Source organism: Equus przewalskii, chromosome 3 (genome assembly GCF_037783145.1).
Source record: "Equus przewalskii isolate Varuska chromosome 3, EquPr2, whole genome shotgun sequence".
Classification (NCBI taxonomy): Eukaryota; Metazoa; Chordata; class Mammalia; order Perissodactyla; family Equidae; genus Equus; species Equus przewalskii.
Genome location: NC_091833.1, coordinates 79,364,122 through 79,382,301, shown reverse-complemented (window position 1 = coordinate 79,382,301; position 18,180 = coordinate 79,364,122). Strand labels below are relative to the sequence as shown.

The window sequence follows — 18,180 nt, the reverse complement described above, 5'->3', positions numbered from 1 at the left end:
AGGTCAACTAGGAGAGGCTCCAAAATACAAATGCAGTTGAGTGGGACCACAGGAGGAGGACTTAGTTAAATATATAGAAATGGTGGCTCCAACTACCAAATTATTTTGTTTCCAGCCAAGTCAACTCGAAGTCTCAGTTTTCTTCTGAAAACCCCCTATGACTAAGAGGAGGTAAGAACAAAGTAGCATTTCAACCCACAGCTCAAGTGTCCAACCTTCCCAAGAGGAGTTTCTGTGGAATCCCACACACCTAAGACCACCCGTATAAAAACGCATCCACGTAACTTACAACAGGAAGATGACGCCTCCGAGATTGTTAATAAATACTTTATTATGAATCATCATGTGGGAAACGAGCACAAAATTAGGAATCGTTTTTACAAAATCTAATGTTGTTTCTGACTCTGGTGTCTCATAACCAAAACGAAGTAATTATTCATTTGTTTGTAAGCTACTAACGTGCTTTGTTCAAAGCACTATTAAAACATAAGGGAACACAAAAAAGGGAACACAGGTTGCTAAGCCAATAAAATTATCAGTCACATAGCTTAAGAGCTCTCATGCCCTGATTGATTTTGGTAAGTTTGGATAGTCTCTGATTATTGGATAATAATGTAAAGAGATTGTTTAGATATTTGATTCATAAAATCCACAGTTAAGACTTTCAATATTCTGGCTCTTTTGACATGAGAATTAAGAGGCAAATGCTCGAGTCCATTGCTGCAACGTAATGGATTTACACTTCATTTAAAAAATTTCTGTCCTCCCTACAAGGAGCTAAAAGGCAGGCTACGGCAACACGGAAGAGCGGGAGGGCAGGAAAGAGGGCTTCAAGAAGTGGATCCAAGACAAAAAGGAAGCGGCCTGCTTTATCTCACAGTGCCCACCGGAAGCAGAGCCATCTGCTCGGTAAGACCCAGGCCGAACATCAAACTCTATGATGGTGATGAATTCCCTCCACACACGTTCTTCCCACAATCCAACAAATTTCTTTTCCACAGACTATTCTTCTGAGGCAAGAAACTAGAAGAGGGACCCTCTCTGCTTCACCTGTTTATCCCTAACCACTACCACAATCCCTAGCATATAACAGGTGCCAAATCTCTCCACCTGCGGCATCTCTAGGACAAGTCTCAGTGGTCTGTCTTTAGCACCATCCCCACAATCAAAATCCTCCCTCAGGAAAAAAAAAATTACTTAGCAAATATTTTTATCTTCCTATAAATACGAGGTAATGGAAATGGAAGGCTTCCTTCTCTGTTGAAGGTGTTAAGTATCAATGAACAGAGAGGGACGGACATTTGGAGAAATGGAGAACATTTCTCATTCCAGAAATTGTGTGCTGCTGGTGGTGACAGACCTCTCCTATAAACTCCACTTGACAGATGGACAAAATGAGGCCTAGAAAAGAAACCGTTTCCTGAGGTCTTCCCCTCCTACAGCCTTCAGGGGGGATATAAGCGACTTTCCCAAGGAGCCTCTGTTCCAGCTAAGTCAGGGTCAACAGAAGTGCCCCCAGAGAAGATGGAGGGAAACTGGGAGACCTAAAGGCACACTGCCTGACTCTTGGGCTGTGGGATTTTATTCCCATAATTGGGCCCAGACAAAAGTATTCAGATGACAATCTTGTGCCCACACACGGACCCCCCGAAGTGACTGGGTGGGGAAAAAAAAACCCTTAGGCATGTTAACAGCAAGTTGAGTGTCAGCCCTGGGAGGCCACACTCTGAGACCACAGGACATGCACCTGCACCTGGCCCCCTGTTGGGAGTCCTCACAGCTCAGAAACCACCCAGCAGCCTGGGGATGGCTGTCCGTACCCCAGGGCCAGGACCGTACTCCTACTCCTACTTAGAAACCAGATGCCGACGGGATCGCAGCACTGGAAGCCACTTCCTCATTTTGGAAATGGATCTTTTATTTCATAACTGGTAAAAGAGATTTTATATGCCAAGTCCCAGCTAAGCAACTCATTGTGATGCCTAAGTTACCTACCCCTAATTTTTTTTTCACTGATACTCTCAATTTGCTATTCCCCAGATATAGGTTTCTGGATTAATCCTGTTGATCTTTTTCACTCAAAAAGTGGCAAGTTACCTCCAGAACACTGACTTTGTCAACCTTGACAGTAGTACTGTCTTTGCATGTTAACAATGACCAGAATGTCCCTTACATTCCACCGCTTCAAAACTAAGTATGGAACGATTACCTGGACATGAGACTTGCCAATGACTCCCATTTTATAAAAAGGATTTTAAGTCCATGTGTGTAACATTACTCGGATATAATTCCCTAGGAAGAGAATTCCTATTTTATTTATTTACTTTTTTGCAAACAATTTTAGAGGCAGGGTGTTAAACTGATTGAAATTTCACAAGATTGACATTATTGCTTAAAGTGCTTGAATTGGTTACATTAAAAAAAATTAAGGTACAAATTATTTCAAATAAAAACTAAATTTTCTTTTTAGCAACACAGTCAAATGAATGCCACACAAATACAGTAACTATTTTGCTTATACAAAAATGGAAGCCAAAAATAAATTAATGTAATACTGGAAAACAGAAATTTAATAGGCAGAAAAGTAGGAAATAATTTTCCCCGACCCATGCCATTTACATGAGTTAATCACAATAGTGCTGATAAATGCCTTGACCATATAATAGCAAACGAGGGCAAAACATTTAGTGCACAACATTTCAATACATATGAATATACAAAGTTGATCAGAATGCAATGTTTAAAGATAAAACCCATCTGTAATAAAGCTACACTCCAATATCTAAAATAAGCCCTAAGCTCCAGTTAGAACACAGTTCATTGTTAGGCATGCCCATGAAATTAAGGGTACCCATGAAAATAAACGCATAGGGACCATTTCTGTCATTTTTTTTCCCCCATTTCATCTGAAATCCAAAATATATGAAGCCATAAAACCAAACATGACTGGCTTCCTATTCAAGCCAACACCTTCTCGTTTGTTCCTTGGCTCTCTTCAAACCAGTCCACTTTGTGGTGCCTCAGAAAGGAAAAGGCATCAACACAACAGGACTGATATCAGCATTTTACCGAAATTTACTTTTAAACAAATGACTTTTTAGCATACTGTACCATAATCAAGATGCTAAACTAGTAAGTAACCAATAAAGCAAACATTTCTTCTCTTTTTTAAGTGTAAAACACTTAACTTATTTTAAAACACCCAGCAGTTAAAAGAAATACAGCAGGCCTACTCACTCCTGCCAGAAAACGACACGCAAAAACCCTGGCCGTTTGAGGGAATATTGCTGCGCTCTTGTGCTATCACTGACCTCAGAAGGGTCTCACACATCCCAGCCATTCTCTGCTTTACACGATGAAGGAGGGATGAAAAATTAAAAAGTGTTTGCTACTGTCTTTACATAAAGTGAAATGATTGGGGGGGGGAAATGTAGCTGCCTAGTGTTTGTTTCATTTATTGAAGAGGAAGAGGGAAGAAACGACCAGATAACTCTGAAGTTTGAAAAACTGATGGAGGGTTGGTGGGTGAGTATGTTTTGGTCTTTTCCCCATCTTCTTTTCCTGCATGACACTTTAATGTCTTTGCATTATCTTTCATACTTATTTTTTTATTCCAAAAATCTATCCATGAATACTGAATTTTAACTGACCCTTTCTATTAAAAAGAATTATTTCAGTTAAGTTAGTGGGAAAAACTCTTTCTTTGTGCATCCAAAGGAAAAAGAAAATGTCCTGAATTTATGATTTAGCATTTAGATATTAATTCTACAGGCTTCCAATTGAAACTTTTTTTCCTAATAAATTAGCTTCAAGAGTCACTTCAAAGATAATTTTAATAGTTTTTTTAATTTCCAAATATATTAGAGATCAACCATCATTTTTTTAAACTTTGCAACCTGCAGTTAAATATATGGGTTATATATAGTACAAACAGTTCCCTATATCAATCACCCTCAGTTGGAAAGTGTCTCTCCTTAAACAGAATAAAAACTCACTTTCCAGGTAAGTGATTACTGCATATGTTTCATGGAGGAAAAAAAGACAAAGTATTTATAAATATGAATTCGCCTCTAAACAAGGCAAGGTATATTTTCGTCACTTGTATAAAACAATAACGTGAAGATCACCCTGTTTTTGTCTTCTCCAGTGAAAAGTAAAACATTTCACTTCAAGCATGAACGAATGAGCGTTGGCATGCTTATTTAAGTTCTGAGCAATAAACAGTTCAAGATATTTCAAAGATAAGAAATCCAGTTTTCATCTAGATAAAGTGCTATGCTCTTAATTGTTGCAAAATGGCCATTAACGTTTTCAATTTCAGTTTTAGTTCACATTATGCCAAATGTTTGCATGTTCATTCGCTGATTTACTAGGTAACAAAATAACATGTTCACAGTATATTATAGTGTATGGAAATCAACTGACCTCCCAAAGGAAGCCAAGAGCTAGACTCATAGTATTTGTAGGAAACCAAAAACCAGCTCAATGGCAAAACATCAAATTGACCCTTTTAATAAAAGGTACCAATATTCAATGATCTAATAAATACATATATAACAAAAGTGAAAAAAGTAAAAGTAACTATGGTGAGATGAGGTTCTTCCAAAAAACTCCGTCTTGTCAAGCATCCTAGGAGTCTGAGCCAAAGAAACGCTGCCATTTTGTTCATTCCTCCACCTGCCCACTGACACTTCCTTTGACCCACCTTCACACCCAGCTAACTCCAGTATTCCTTCTAGGAAAGGTTCCATATTCGTCCTGGGACTTGCCAGTGCCTCAGTAAACAGGCTGAAATGTTAAAAAGTGAACAGTTGTACAACGTGGCTGATGGTAGTAAAGGTACAGTGCCTTTGTTCTTCCTGAAAAACAATGCTGCTGGTACTGACTGGCTAAGGAGAGCTGTGCTGCAGGCGTCACCGTGGTGTTGCAGTCCTGGGACCACAGACTGCGAAACACCAGCAGGATTGCAAAGATACCCTGGAAAGCTTAGCAGTGCCAGATAAAGGATAGATACAACTCACACAACCTGACAGAAAAAAAGTATCACTAAAAACAAACAGCATAGAGTTATTTTCCTGAAACTTGGTTTTGGTAGAAAGGTAAGAAAGGTAACTTTTCACTGTCCACAAAAGCCTCCTCCTCTTGGCTTTGCCTGCCCTGAGCTCCACACCTTCTGAGCCCCTGGAATTCTAACAGCAACGCAAGCACAGCCCCCGGGCAGATGCTGGCCACCATGAACAGCTTTTCTTCACCCTGTTCCACTGGGAGGATGATTTTAGCATCGAGGTTACTCACGTTTAAACATTTTCACTTGCACAAACTTAAAGCTATAATTGCAGCCCTAAAAGGGGAAGATCCATCCAATTTTTCTGTCCTTCGGTCAGAAGAGAGGCAGAGAAGCTAAAAGTGGGTCGCAACGTTTCCAGGGGCAACTTAAAGGAATGCATTGAAAGGAGACCCCGGGAGCCATTTAGGAAGTTTAGCAAAGACCCCAAATAGACTGTAGACATTCGGAGGAAATGTCATTCTAATTCAGCCAGTGGCACAGCATTTACCCAATCCTAAAATTAGCAACTGTTATTAATATAAATCTTACTACAATCTGATTGCAGTTAACTCTACTCAGACTAAAATAAGACCACAAGTAGTGCTGTATGTAAAAAAACAAGGGGAGAGTGTCTAACACAGCCAGACCACTGAGACTCAGGGTAATACCACTGGCGGGCTGCTGGGGAAGAAGAAAGTCTGCAGAGAAACCAGAGAATAGTGCTTTGAATATTTTCCCCCACTTGAGTTAGTCCCACGGTTCTTTAAGTTATTCTCTTGACTGATAGAATAAAATATATCCAGATTCTGAATTTTTTGATATATCTGATGTCAGGCCATAGAATTCTTCAATAGCTTGGGCATCTATTTTCTGCAATAAAAGAGAAATAAAACAATACAATTGTTCAACATGATTACTGGGAGAAGGAAAGAAAAACTAATGTAATGCACGAGAAAATGTAAGACACACTGTTATAAAATCACAACTGGGAATTTCAACAGCAAACAGAGAATTCCACAGACTTGAAAGAGGGAGATTACTACATGAATTCCACATCGCTGGGGAAGAAAGCCACCCTCTAATTTATCAGCAACCATACGTGGGCACTCTTTGAAGAAGCCAGGACTTCTGTCTTCCAAACGGTAAACGGGGGGGTCTTGGGAATAACCTTAATTCTCTCAGGCCATCAGAGTTCACTCCCTTCAGTGTTACCCTCGTGGGCTAAAATAGACCGTGTCTTTGCGTGTGGAATTCTCTCCAGCTAGCGTTCCTTTACAACAAAATCAATACATGGAATACTTTAATGTAATATAAAGATTTCCAGGTCCAAGAGACTGGAAAAAAACATTTTTAAATAATAATCAATACAAGAAGAATTTGGTATAATGAAATAATTTTGATAGAACTTCAAAGTTTATTATTTGGTCTGTATCAGAGAGGGCTTTCATCACAGTAGAAAACAGGAGTTACATATAATTTATGGTGGCATAGAGATCCCACGTGTGTGGCTGGTCAGTTAACTTAACGAGAACACAGCATTAATAAGTCCATGCTCACATCCCTTTTCCTTTCCTATTGAGAATGGGGAGCGGCAGGGTTTAGTTCTGAAAGAAATCTAAGTTGTTTCCAAGTCAGATTATGGGAAAACAGGCCTAGTTTAGAAAATGTCCACACATACACATCCCCCCAAATTCTGTCTCTGCCCTACCCCTAGTGTAGGATCATCTGCATACCCACCTCTACAATGTCATCATCAAACAGAAGCCAGAAGCCATGACTTTTCACAATAGTAATATAATGCCCACGATTTGGACCACTGGAAAAGAGCAGACAAAAGCAAGTTACCACGTGAACACTTACTTCTTTTTTTGCCCCTCAAAACCCCAGTGCATGGTTGTGTATCCTAGCGGTAAGCTCTTCCAGTGCTTTTTTGTGAGCTGCCGCCACAGCGTGGCAACCAACAGGCAGGTGGTATGGTCCCGAGATGGGGAAACGAACCCAGATGGCCGAAGCGGTGAGAGTGTGGAACTTTACCCACTAGGCCATCAGGGCTGGCTCCACACTTATTTCTTTACAAAACTCTAGGTAACTCTTTCTAAGCAGTGATTTCCTAGAAAAAACTCTATGATCAGGACAGAGAACTTGCTATAGGTCATGTCTGCGTCCACAATTGTTTGCCCACAATTTACGGAGGACAGCCAGGTGCCAGCTGTGCTGGGTACAACGGAATGCAACGATGAATAAAACATCTGTCTTCTAAGGACTCACAACCCAGGAGGGAAAACAGACATTCAAATTCAACTAATATTAACAAGTAATTACTGTATACCTGTGATGTGTCAGACCCTATTCTGACTGGTCAGGCAAAAAAGCAGTGAACCAAACAAAGGCCCCACTTCCTTGGGGTGAGGGTTTGATAGGCAATAAACAAACTAAAATATAAGTATAATCCAAGTGGTGGTAAGGGCCATGAAGAAGAATAAAGCAGAGTAAGGGGATAGTGAGTGACACAGGGAAGGTACTATTTGACACGAAGGGGTGAAAGACGACCTCTCTGATAACATGAGATTTGAGCAGAAGGAAATTTCCCTGAAAGAAGGGAGGGTGGGAGGGGGGCCTGATAAGCCATGTGACTATGATGGGAGTTTCAGGAATAGGTAGTAGCAAGCACAAAGGTCTTAGGGGAGGGGGGGTAGCTCTTGGTATGTCCATGGAACAGCAAGGAAGCCAGAGCCCAGTCAGCCAGGGGGCAGGGGGAGGGGGGTGCCAGACTGGCGGGGAATGGCATATTATCATGGTTAAGATTTTGGACTTTGCTGTGCGTGAGCCAGCCAGACCCTGAGGGATTGTGAGGAGTGACATGATCTGATTTCATTTCAGAAAGATGTTAAACCATAACATATAATAACAAGTAGAAAAATAAAAACAGTATGGAAAAAAGGAGAAAGAGCAACTGAACCGCTGTTACCATGTAGTTATATTTGCACAAGTGAGGAGATTTTTAATCCTAGATCTCGAGTTTTGTTTTGGTTTTTTTTCAATGCACCATTAAAGCTGAAAAGCCAAATTTCCCCTTTTTTGTTTGCTTTAAATGCGAGATGACCCACATGATGTGTCCTTGCCTTTCTCCAACCCCAGCCAACCCTTCTTTCCCCTCCCTCTGAGCTCCAGCCCATAGGTCTCCTCTTTTCACACACTCCACCCCTTCGCGTCTGGGGCCTCCACACTTGCCATGACTCCACCTGAAACAATCCTCCCCTACTCTTCACATGTTTGGCCCATTTTACCCCTTAGGCCTCAGCTCAAGTATCACCTGGGCAGATAAGTCTTTGCCCATCACCTTCCCTGAAGACATACCTCCCATTGCTCTCTCATCGCCCATTCCTTCCTCAGCACTAATCAAAACCATAAATTATTTTGCAGTGGTTGGTTTGTTGTTGGCGGTGGCAGGCTGGTGTGTTTACTTGTTAATTATCTTTCCCACTAGATCCTAGATTCACGGGGGGCAGGGCTCCTGTGTCTCGTTCACTGCCGTACTTTCAGATCCTGCCACAGAACCCAGGAAACAAGGGTTCAAAAAATACTTGCAGGAGAAATCAACGAAGGAGGCTGTGCATCCTCAGCAAATGTGGGCCAGGCCATGGAGGGGATGGGCTCGGCTTCCCGACCTCAGAGCTTCCCAGTGCCCACAGCCGAAGATACCTTATCCCAGCCCGTAGGCCAGCCCAGCCCCGCTCTGTGTATGAGAACAATCCAGTCTCTAGTGGGAGGAATTTAAGGAATGCTAGTTAGTAACATGCGTGACCCAGCACCAACTCGCCCTCACTGACTGGGCTGCTCTGACCCCGTGCCCCTATTACAGAAACTGACGAGTCCAGAACCCAACCCCCTACTCATCCCCCAGCTCCCCTAAACGGGTCTCCGCCTTGCCTCACAGTGCTCCCAGGGATTAGAGATCCATACTGAAACCCGAGCACACCCTACACATCTGAGCACTTCTGCTTCCCCATCCCCTGTCTACACCCCCTCCCACCCACCTCGGCCACGACGCCCTCCAGGTGCCAGGCTCTGCCTGCCCCCACACCTCCTCCTGACCCCTGCCGTGGGCTCCTACCCAGTGTTCACAGCTAGTTTCCGGATCGCTGGACCCCTGTGTTCTTTAAAAGAATAACTGATAGACTATCCTTCAGGGAAAAAACACAAAGCTGGCTTATACTGGCCGATAAATATAACTTCCTGAGAATGTAAGAAAACAGCTGGTGACAAAGTTAATATGCACAAGACAAAACACAGGTGGCTGACGACGTGAAGTTACAGTTTCTGACACCATCCACCCCAGGACAGGGCAAAAAATGAATGAGTCCTTTCCTCCACGTGGAACCACGCGTCCTCCTGGTAATGGTCTGTTCACCACAAGCCGGTCCAGGCAGAGGGAGAGGAAGACGCCTGCTCTGCGACAGGCCCCAACCCAGTACCCACGAGGGCAGGGGAATCGGTGCTGTCTCAGGGACAGGACATACCCCATCCCACTCGAGCAGAGGATAACGAACAGGAATTTCCAATAGACCTTTCCATGCAGAGACCAAATAATAGAATAGAAAATATTTGCTCAAAGGACTGTCAGCAAAATGCTTTGCTTCTCCACATCTGAGGGACTTCTTTCTCTTACCCTCTGTCTTCTGATTACGTACTTATTACAGAATGTTGGGGAAAGACTGAAAACTGCATAAAGAATATTTTTTAAGAGTACATATTTAATCAGTGAAGATGCCAAAAAATTATTAAATTTGACCTACTGCTTCCAGCCTTTATTCCTACATCTTAAAATACTTTTGAGATCATACTATACATGTCACCTGGCTTTCTGAAAATTACAATCATACATAAATATTTATTTCTCCATCTTATTTCAAACTCTTCCTAAGCACCACTTATATCCAACACAGATTTATTATTTTAATAAATAATTAAAATAAATGATTTTATTTTATTTTCTATGTGTACGTAGGGGTGTTTGGAATAATTTTGAGATGATAAATAAACAAGAGCTTGGAAGATTCCCCAAAGTACCATTATTACGGAGTCTCACAGCCCAGGAAGGGAGCCACTCGGCCCATTTCAGCACAGGGAAAACCTCACACTTGTCATGGGCACCCGCTTCGCCGCCTGCCCGTACCTGCCGCAGTGAACCACCACCGCGACCAGGTCGTACATGCGGTCCAGGTTCACCGCATCGCTGGAGGTGTTGAAGAGCCGGAGTTCCAGGGGGAAGACCACTCGGTAGGACAGCTTGGTGTACCTGTGCAGCTGCTCCATGTACTTGAACCGCTTTAGGTGCAGGGCCAAAATCATGGGCAGCTTTTTGACTCTCATCCTAAGAAACCACGAAATAAAAATCAGTTGTACCCAGCACGTGTTAGGGAAACGGAATACACTGCTGCCTACACAAATAAAGAGCAGGAGGGGGCTAACAAGCTTCAAATCAGCAAATAACCAAACTACTTGCAAGAATAAAAGCATGCTCGCTTACGTAGCACTGACTTTCATCCTACATTCTTGGCTAACTGGGGCATAGGTAGTGAGAGAAGAGCATGACAGCTAGTTTCTGTTTGGTCAAAGCAGACATTCCAGAATTTTGTACCAATAAAAATATAATGTGTGATTGCTCTCTGTCACTGCCCTCTGCCTCCCAGGAAGGAACAATATTTGAACAATCACCCCGCCCACCCCCCACCCAGAGATAATGGAGACGAGGGGTAATAGCTTTTGAGAAAAGGAGGTTGGGGAGAGGACAAGCAGAAGGGCATGGGCTGGACTTGCAGGTTCTGAGGACTGGTACGGATGGGCAGACGCTGCACACCACCGGCCACCAGGAAGCCAAGCATGCTGGGCCCCTCTCACTCCTTGCTCTTGTGCTCTTGAGCAAGTCACTTCCCTTTTCCAGCTCTCAGTTTCCTCATTTACAAAACACAGGGGCTGGCTTAGGGCTACACTTCCCAAGCTGGGCTATTACAGCACTGGAGATGTTAATAGGTGGGGCGTTTCCATGGCCAAGTTTGGACATGGCTACTTTCTATTCTCAAGCTCCTCCCTGCTCTTTCACATGTGGAAGGTTCTGAGAAATCCCAGAGTAAAAGAACTGTTCTCTTTTGTTTGATGCAGCATTTCCCAAACTTACATAGACACAGGAAGCTTTTTTCACTAGATGACCATTAATACTCCTCAGTCAAAAGTCACAAAGACAACAGTTTACGTAGATAATTCTGCCAGAACAGAGGATCTTCTGGTTGCCCTCCAGGACCCCCATTCTGTGAATGCCCTGAATTAGTGTAAATGCTGTTCAGTGTGCACCTATTTTAAATGCATGTTATTTGAAAGGGACAAATTTTAAGACAATATTTTGCAGGAATCTATTGAGGTAAAACCCTGTTCGTAAAAATAAGCAAAATAACCACATCAGCAGGAAGATAAGATTTATAGGGAACCGTGTATTTTACAGGAACATGCGCCATTTTAAGGTCTAAAACCTCCAGGGGGAAAAAAAATCCCAAAAAACAAAACCTCCAGCCTAGAACAGAAAACACCTCATGTCACACAGGAAGACCTGGGCCCCACCTTAGGCAGATTCAGAGTATGCGATGGGAGCAGAGGCAAGTGAGCTCCCCTGACCACTAACGAAAGGTAACTGCGTCCCACCTCCATCCCGTCTGCCACACGACTAACCTTTCATAAGTTTGGATGCAGCAAGGAAAAACGTGCATGTCTGGGGGCAAAGGGCTGGGACGCTGGGCAGAGAAATGATTTCAGCCTCGGCTCTAGACCCGAGGGTTTTAGACAGCAGTAATGAGAACCGTGAGTTACCCTGACCATGCCACAGCCGTGCGCCGGGCAAAGCCAACCCACAGGAAGGCTGCACAGGATAATCAAAATGTCAACTTTCTTGGCTTCTGGGGATAGATAACAGGGAATCACTGCTTCTCTCAGACTGTCCAAGAGTTGAAAGTGGCTTGTGCTGGTAAAAAGATGGGTAACCTTGGGTCCTAGTTCAATTCAGAGTGTGATAATTTCCTTATTGCCTCTCCATATAACTGATATTTAATTGATTTCTTTATGATTCCTTACTAAATGATTAATTTTTTTAACCTCTATGTCTTCTAAGTAAGAAGTTCCAATGCTTAAGCAATACTATCAATCTTATTGAGTGACCACTATGCATTACATACTATGCTAAGTTCTTTTTATAACTTGCCCTTATTCCCAAAAGGACAGAGATTATACTGATCACCACTTGTTTACCCAGCAGAGTACCTGGCACATACATAGTAGCACTCGATAAATATTCGTTGAATGAATGAATGAACGAACAGATAAACAAATGAGCAAACGATCAGATGAGTGCACAGCCTCTGAGGATGGCGTCCCTATCCCAGTTTTTCCAGTGAGGAAGGTGACTGACTCCCCAAGGCTACCCGGCTAGGAGCCCGTGGAACTGGGATTGAAAATCAGATCTGTCAGACGCCACAGTCTGGTTCCTTCTCAAGGCACACGGCCACCCTCCCGCGCGACACTTCACATACCTCTTCTGGGCCTCCTGTTTGCTGCAGCACGTTTCACAATAATACTTCTGTTCACTACACAGTGTTTCCGTGTTGCTGAAGTCTCTGCAGAGGAAAATATTTTCAACTTAAAAACAAGTCCAAAAGGCACTTGGTATACCATGTTCTAAGTCCTTTATTACCTGTAGGGTAATTTTTAAGTGAATGTGCAGAAAGAAGTAATGGCAAAAGAGCTTTCTTACGAGCCAGTGCTCCGATGCCATCAGCGCACATCCACAGGACCGGGTGACAAGCCCACCATGAGAGATTTTCAAGCACAGCTTTACTTAATGGACACAGCTAGATCTGAACTAGGGTTTGCAACTGAGCCAGGAAAAATCAGAGTTTAACAGAGAACAGCTGTACACTGGAGATTAAAAATTATCATAGAAAAATAGTAACTATAGTAAAAGCCCACCATTACACTATAAGTTGAGTCCAAAAAAATCACAAAAACGCGACGTGACATTATTGTCAGTTAATGAAAAATAGCGTGAATCAGGTGGTCTCCATTTTCAAAGAGCATAAACGTTAAGACAGTGAAATTTAAACCACACACAACTGCCCTTATCTTGAACTAAGGAAGTCCCAAATTATCAGGAGACGACTACTTCCTACCAACCACCAGCGCTGCCCCGCTCCCCACCTCCCCGCACCCCGGAAGGTAAGAACTTGAGCCTGCTCCTTTTGAGAACAAATGCCACTGTGATGTTCTATCTGCATTCGCCTTGGGTGAGGTGTTACTGTACTACTTAGGGTTTTCATTTTTTAAATGTCATGGCTTTTCCTTCTTTTCCAGTCACTGAGATTCCACTTAGCATTCCTGTCGTACTGCTTCAAAGGCTGAAGGGAACATCCAGAATATAAGAATACCCTGGAGTCTCGAAAAGGTCTGTGACATTTCCTTATTCATAGGGAATGTCCCGGCATCGGAATGATCAGATTTTATTAAATAGAAAATGTTATTTTGACGGTGTTAATGACTCTACCACTTGAACAGAGCTTATCAAAATAAAATATAAATTGTCCATTCATTAAATCTCAAACAATTACTGAGAGTACTCTGGGCTCCGTGCTGGGGATTCGCAGAGTACCTGCCCTCACACAGCTCACAGTCTAACAGACACATGCAAATGAGCCACTGACAACATTTAGTGTTCAGTGCAGGTTAAATGTAAATCAGTTCACACAATTGAGTCCCCTGCCTAAAACCCACCAATGGTTCCTCAGTGCACTTTGGAATAAAATCCAAATTCATTGCCATGGCCGATAGGCCGTCCACCCCCATACCTCTGAATTCTCTTCTGACCCCATCTCCTTCACTCTGCTCTAGCCACACCAGCCAGGTTTCTCCTGTAGCCCCAGAGAGCCAGGCTCTCCCTGCCCCAGGGCATTTGCAGGTGCTGTTTTCTCTGCCCTGATAGCTCCTTTCCACATGCTTCCATGGCTGGTTCCGCTGATTGTTCAGAGCTCAGCCTAAATGTTCCCTCTTTGGAGAGGACTTCCCTGGCCACTCTCTCCAACCTACTCTGCCCCATCCCGTTGCTGTCTTGTTTTCTTCTGAGCACTTAGCACTATCTAAAACCATCCTCCTAGTCATTTGACAACTTGCCTCCCCTCTCTGTGGGCAGTGACCCTGTCTCTCTCACTGCTAAAGCTCAGCACTGAGAACAGGCCCAACACATCATGGCATTTCATAGTGTGTGTTGGGTGACCAAACGAAGACAGAAGCAGGTGTACAAAGGCCAGGGGAAAGCACAGAGGAAGAAGAAATGAAGTTGAACTGGGGTAATTCAGGACATTTCCCCAAGGGATGATGTCCAAGTCAGGTTCTCAAGAGGGAAAGTGTACCAGGTGGAGGGAATGCCACAGCACAGAGGCATGGAGGCAAGGGACGGAGCACGCTTCTCAGAAGCTGGCGTGCACCATGTGGCTGAGCAGTCTCACTAACCAGACGCAACAAGGAAGAGACATAATCAGTGCTTTTAAGAAACGCCACTTCTGGCAGCATTGGAGAGGAAGGACAGGAGGGGGTCGAAAGGCAAGGAAACAATTTAGAAGGCAATAATCCTCATGCCTCAGATTTCAAGTGCTTGGTGCATTATATAGACTCAAACTTCGCTGAATGAATACTTGCTGACTCTTCAATGGATAACTGATGTGAAATCTTTTCTTGGCCTGCACAGGATTTATTGGGGTGGAATGGAGGAATCACGGTGAAGGGGAGGTGCGTATGGGCCACGGTAGAGATTTACATCCTTGGAATGTCTACCACAGACAAACCTCTTTATCAACTAAAGAAGCAGAATAACTAAGGCAGACACAGCAACGAATAAGGAATTAAACACTTTCTACTCACTCTCATTTTTCAAAAAAAGTTTTTTGAAGTATTTGCAGACCCAGGTAGGTAGAAACACAGCAGAACTTAGTACCTAATTTAGACCTGATTTACAAACAGCCACCATCCTGCTCAGCACCAGCTGGCTGGAGCTCGCGGTTGTGAGAGACAGGCTAATGCGTTTAGGGCACCTGTGAGTTGAGAATTGGAAAATGAGGCTAGGAAAAGGGGACAACCCTGGCAGGAAACTCTGAGGCAGAGCAGGTCTGTCAGCTGATGCTGCACAGTTGTTGGAACAAAAGCAGACAACAAAGGTCGAAACCTTCCAAGGAGAAAGTCAAAGAGGAGAGAGACAGTAGAGAGATCTTTCCGACACTCGGGATAAATTACCAAAGCACGGGGGAGGCTGGTGGGAAGCACAAATGCTTTCTATTTCTTTAAAGAGAGTCATAGTGACAATAAAACACTGTTTAGAAATACACTTTGAGGGCCGGCCCAGTGGTGTAGTGGTTAAGTTTGCACACTCCACTTCAGCAGCCCAGGGTTTATGGGTTTGGATCCTGGGCATGGACCTACACACTGCTCATCAAGCCATGCTGTGGCGGTGTCCCACATACAAAATAGAGGAAGATTGGCACAGATGTTAGCTCAGGGCCAATCTTCCTCACACACACACACACACACACACAGAAATACACTTTGGGAACAAATCTAATATGAAATAAATGCCTCTTTAAGGAAAGAAAACTATAAAACCTCACGGAAATGTATATGAGAAAACTTGAAAAAAAGGAGAAAAACTATGTTCCTGGATGTATTGTAAAGACGGCTATCATGTCCAAGTTAATCTCTATATTTGATACATTTTTAATTAAAATCTTAACTTTTCCACTCAACACAAGAGTTCAAAAATTGATTTAAAAAAAATTCTCAAGCAATGCTTCTTGATAATTTTCATGTCATGACCCACAGACAAAATGATCCTATAGAGAAGGGAGCTGGGGTAAACCAATGAGGCTGCTCTTATGGCTGGCCATGGGGCTCTGACAGCTCCAGGCTCTGCCCAGCCTCCCAGGAGCCGAGGGATCAATAGACACCTGTACCCCATTTTCCAGGGCACACCAGTTGGGAGGCTTTTTTGCAGAATCTACAGCAGTGGTTCACCTGGCTGCTCATTAGAATCACCTGGGGAGCCTTAAAAACATTCTCAATGACCCCCAGCCCTATAAATTACATGAGAATCTCTCCAGGTAGAACACAGGCATTACTGTTCTTACAGCTTCTCAGGTGGTTCCAATGTGCTGCCAGGGCCGTGCACCCAATGCTTTGCAAATATTAGCATGCATGTGAATCACGAGATCCCATCAACATTCAGATTCTGATTCATTCATTCATTCTTGGGGGAGACCTGAGATGCTGCTGTACTAATGAGATCACAGGTGATGTCAATGGTGCTACTCCATGGAACCCTGTTTGAGTAGCAAAGGCTTAGAGCAGCTGTTCTCAAATTCTGGTGGTATTAAAACCACCTGGAAAATTAAAACCTGAGGCCCAGGCTCACAGAAGTTGAAAGTGACCTGAACCTCGATTCTTACCAACTTCCCCAGGTGATTCTGATACACACCAAAGTTTAAGAACCGCTGACTAGAGTATTAAAGAAGACTGAAAAAAGAAATCTACAAGAAAAACTTATGTGTCAGACATTAGAAAATACCTATTATCAATAACCAAATCCGAAACACAGGTCAGAGAAGCAGAAGAGAGATAAGCATGTGGCAACAGACAGGGATGGATATGAACTTAGTACATAAAAGAAGTTTCTCAAAATAAGTAGAAAATGAAAGTTTTTAAAAAGAAGAGTAATTTTGGGGCCAGCCCTATGGTATAGCGGTTAAATTTGGTGTGCCATGGTGTAGTGGTTAAATTTGGTGCGCTCTGCTTCAGCGGCCCTGGTTCACAGGTGCAGATCCCAGGTGTGGACCTACACCACTCATCAGCCATGCTGTGGTGGCAACTCACATACAAAATAGAGGAAGACTGGCAGAGATGTCAGCTCAGGGCTAACCTTCCCCAAGCAAAAAAAGAGGAAGACTTGCAACAGATGTTAGCTCAGGGCAAATCTTCCTCAGCAGAAAAAAAAAAAGTAATTTTAAAAATAGAGCTTTGGAAGAATTAAAAGGCACTTTCCTCCTGTTGTCTAGCTAACCTCCCCAGCACTAGGAGGATGGGAATTTTTAATGAGAGGAAGGCAGAGGAAGAGGAAAGTGGGTTCAGAACATGGAGCACTTGAGAAGAAAGGTAAGTTTCTATGAAGGAGCCACAACAAGAGACTAAGGCACTGAAATGGAAGACAAAACATACCAAAAAGGCCATGGAAGGATAATTAAGATAAACTACAGGTATTTTAAGGTTTTGCCTGAGGCCATCCCTGAACTTTACAAAAGAAAAACAATTCTCTAAGTATCCTCCTGTGATACAGCTGGCTCATCTTGCCTCAGACACAGCACTGAGATTTGAAATATTAGAATTATAGCTCAGCGACAACATGGACTTCATGGCTTCTCTAGACTCACATCCTGAATTTAACCACTATTCGTATTATCATTTCTCGGGGACAAAAGGTCAGTGAAAACACACTGTAATCGATCACATAAGCCCTTCTGGAAGGAGGCGGCAGAGATCTGGCATTTAAATCCCACGGTCTTAGCTTGATTTTTAACGTTTTTCATTATCAAAATAAAAGAAGGATAAAAATATCACATCAGAAGAGACAGGCAGACAGCGATGCTGAAGAAGAAAACTCAATTCTAATTTTAAAAATAAAACTTCAAGACTACAAATCAAATTAAACCATGAAATGGGCCAATAAAGATCATTCCTTTGATCATTCCTTCTCTTTTGTCTCAGACAGAAAAAGCTAATGGATCAGGTGGCTCATTTATTCCCTGGGCCTTTCTCCTGCACGTGTTTCTTTTGCGATGTGTTGGAAAGCTGCCACTCCCATCACAGACACCTGAATGGCAACCCTTGGCAGGCTTCTCTTTATTCATGCTGGGGAGGTGAGAGCTTAGGCATACATGAGGCCAGGTATCGGTAAGTCAGTTAAAGTCTAGTTTAAGGATGATGTAAAAAGGGGGTGGGGCAGGCACTTCAGGATTATCAGCCTGGACAGTCCAATCAGATGAAAATCCAATGTTACT

At 43.1% G+C, this 18,180-nt stretch overlaps 1 protein-coding gene across 1 annotated transcript in view; it reads right to left on the bottom strand.

Annotated features, from left to right (window-relative positions):
* Positions 1-311: 311 nt before the first annotated feature.
* USP46 (ubiquitin specific peptidase 46) overlaps positions 312-18,180 on the bottom strand; it is a 65,591-nt gene continuing 47,722 nt past the window's right edge. Inside the window, exons 6-9 of the mRNA XM_008516310.2 lie at positions 12,625-12,708; positions 10,224-10,421; positions 6,785-6,863; positions 312-5,917 (exon numbers count right to left, since the gene is read on the bottom strand). Coding sequence (XP_008514532.2) covers positions 5,816-5,917; positions 6,785-6,863; positions 10,224-10,421; positions 12,625-12,708 — 463 coding nt within the window. The 3' untranslated portion in view covers positions 312-5,815. The remainder of the gene's footprint in view (positions 5,918-6,784; positions 6,864-10,223; positions 10,422-12,624; positions 12,709-18,180) is intronic.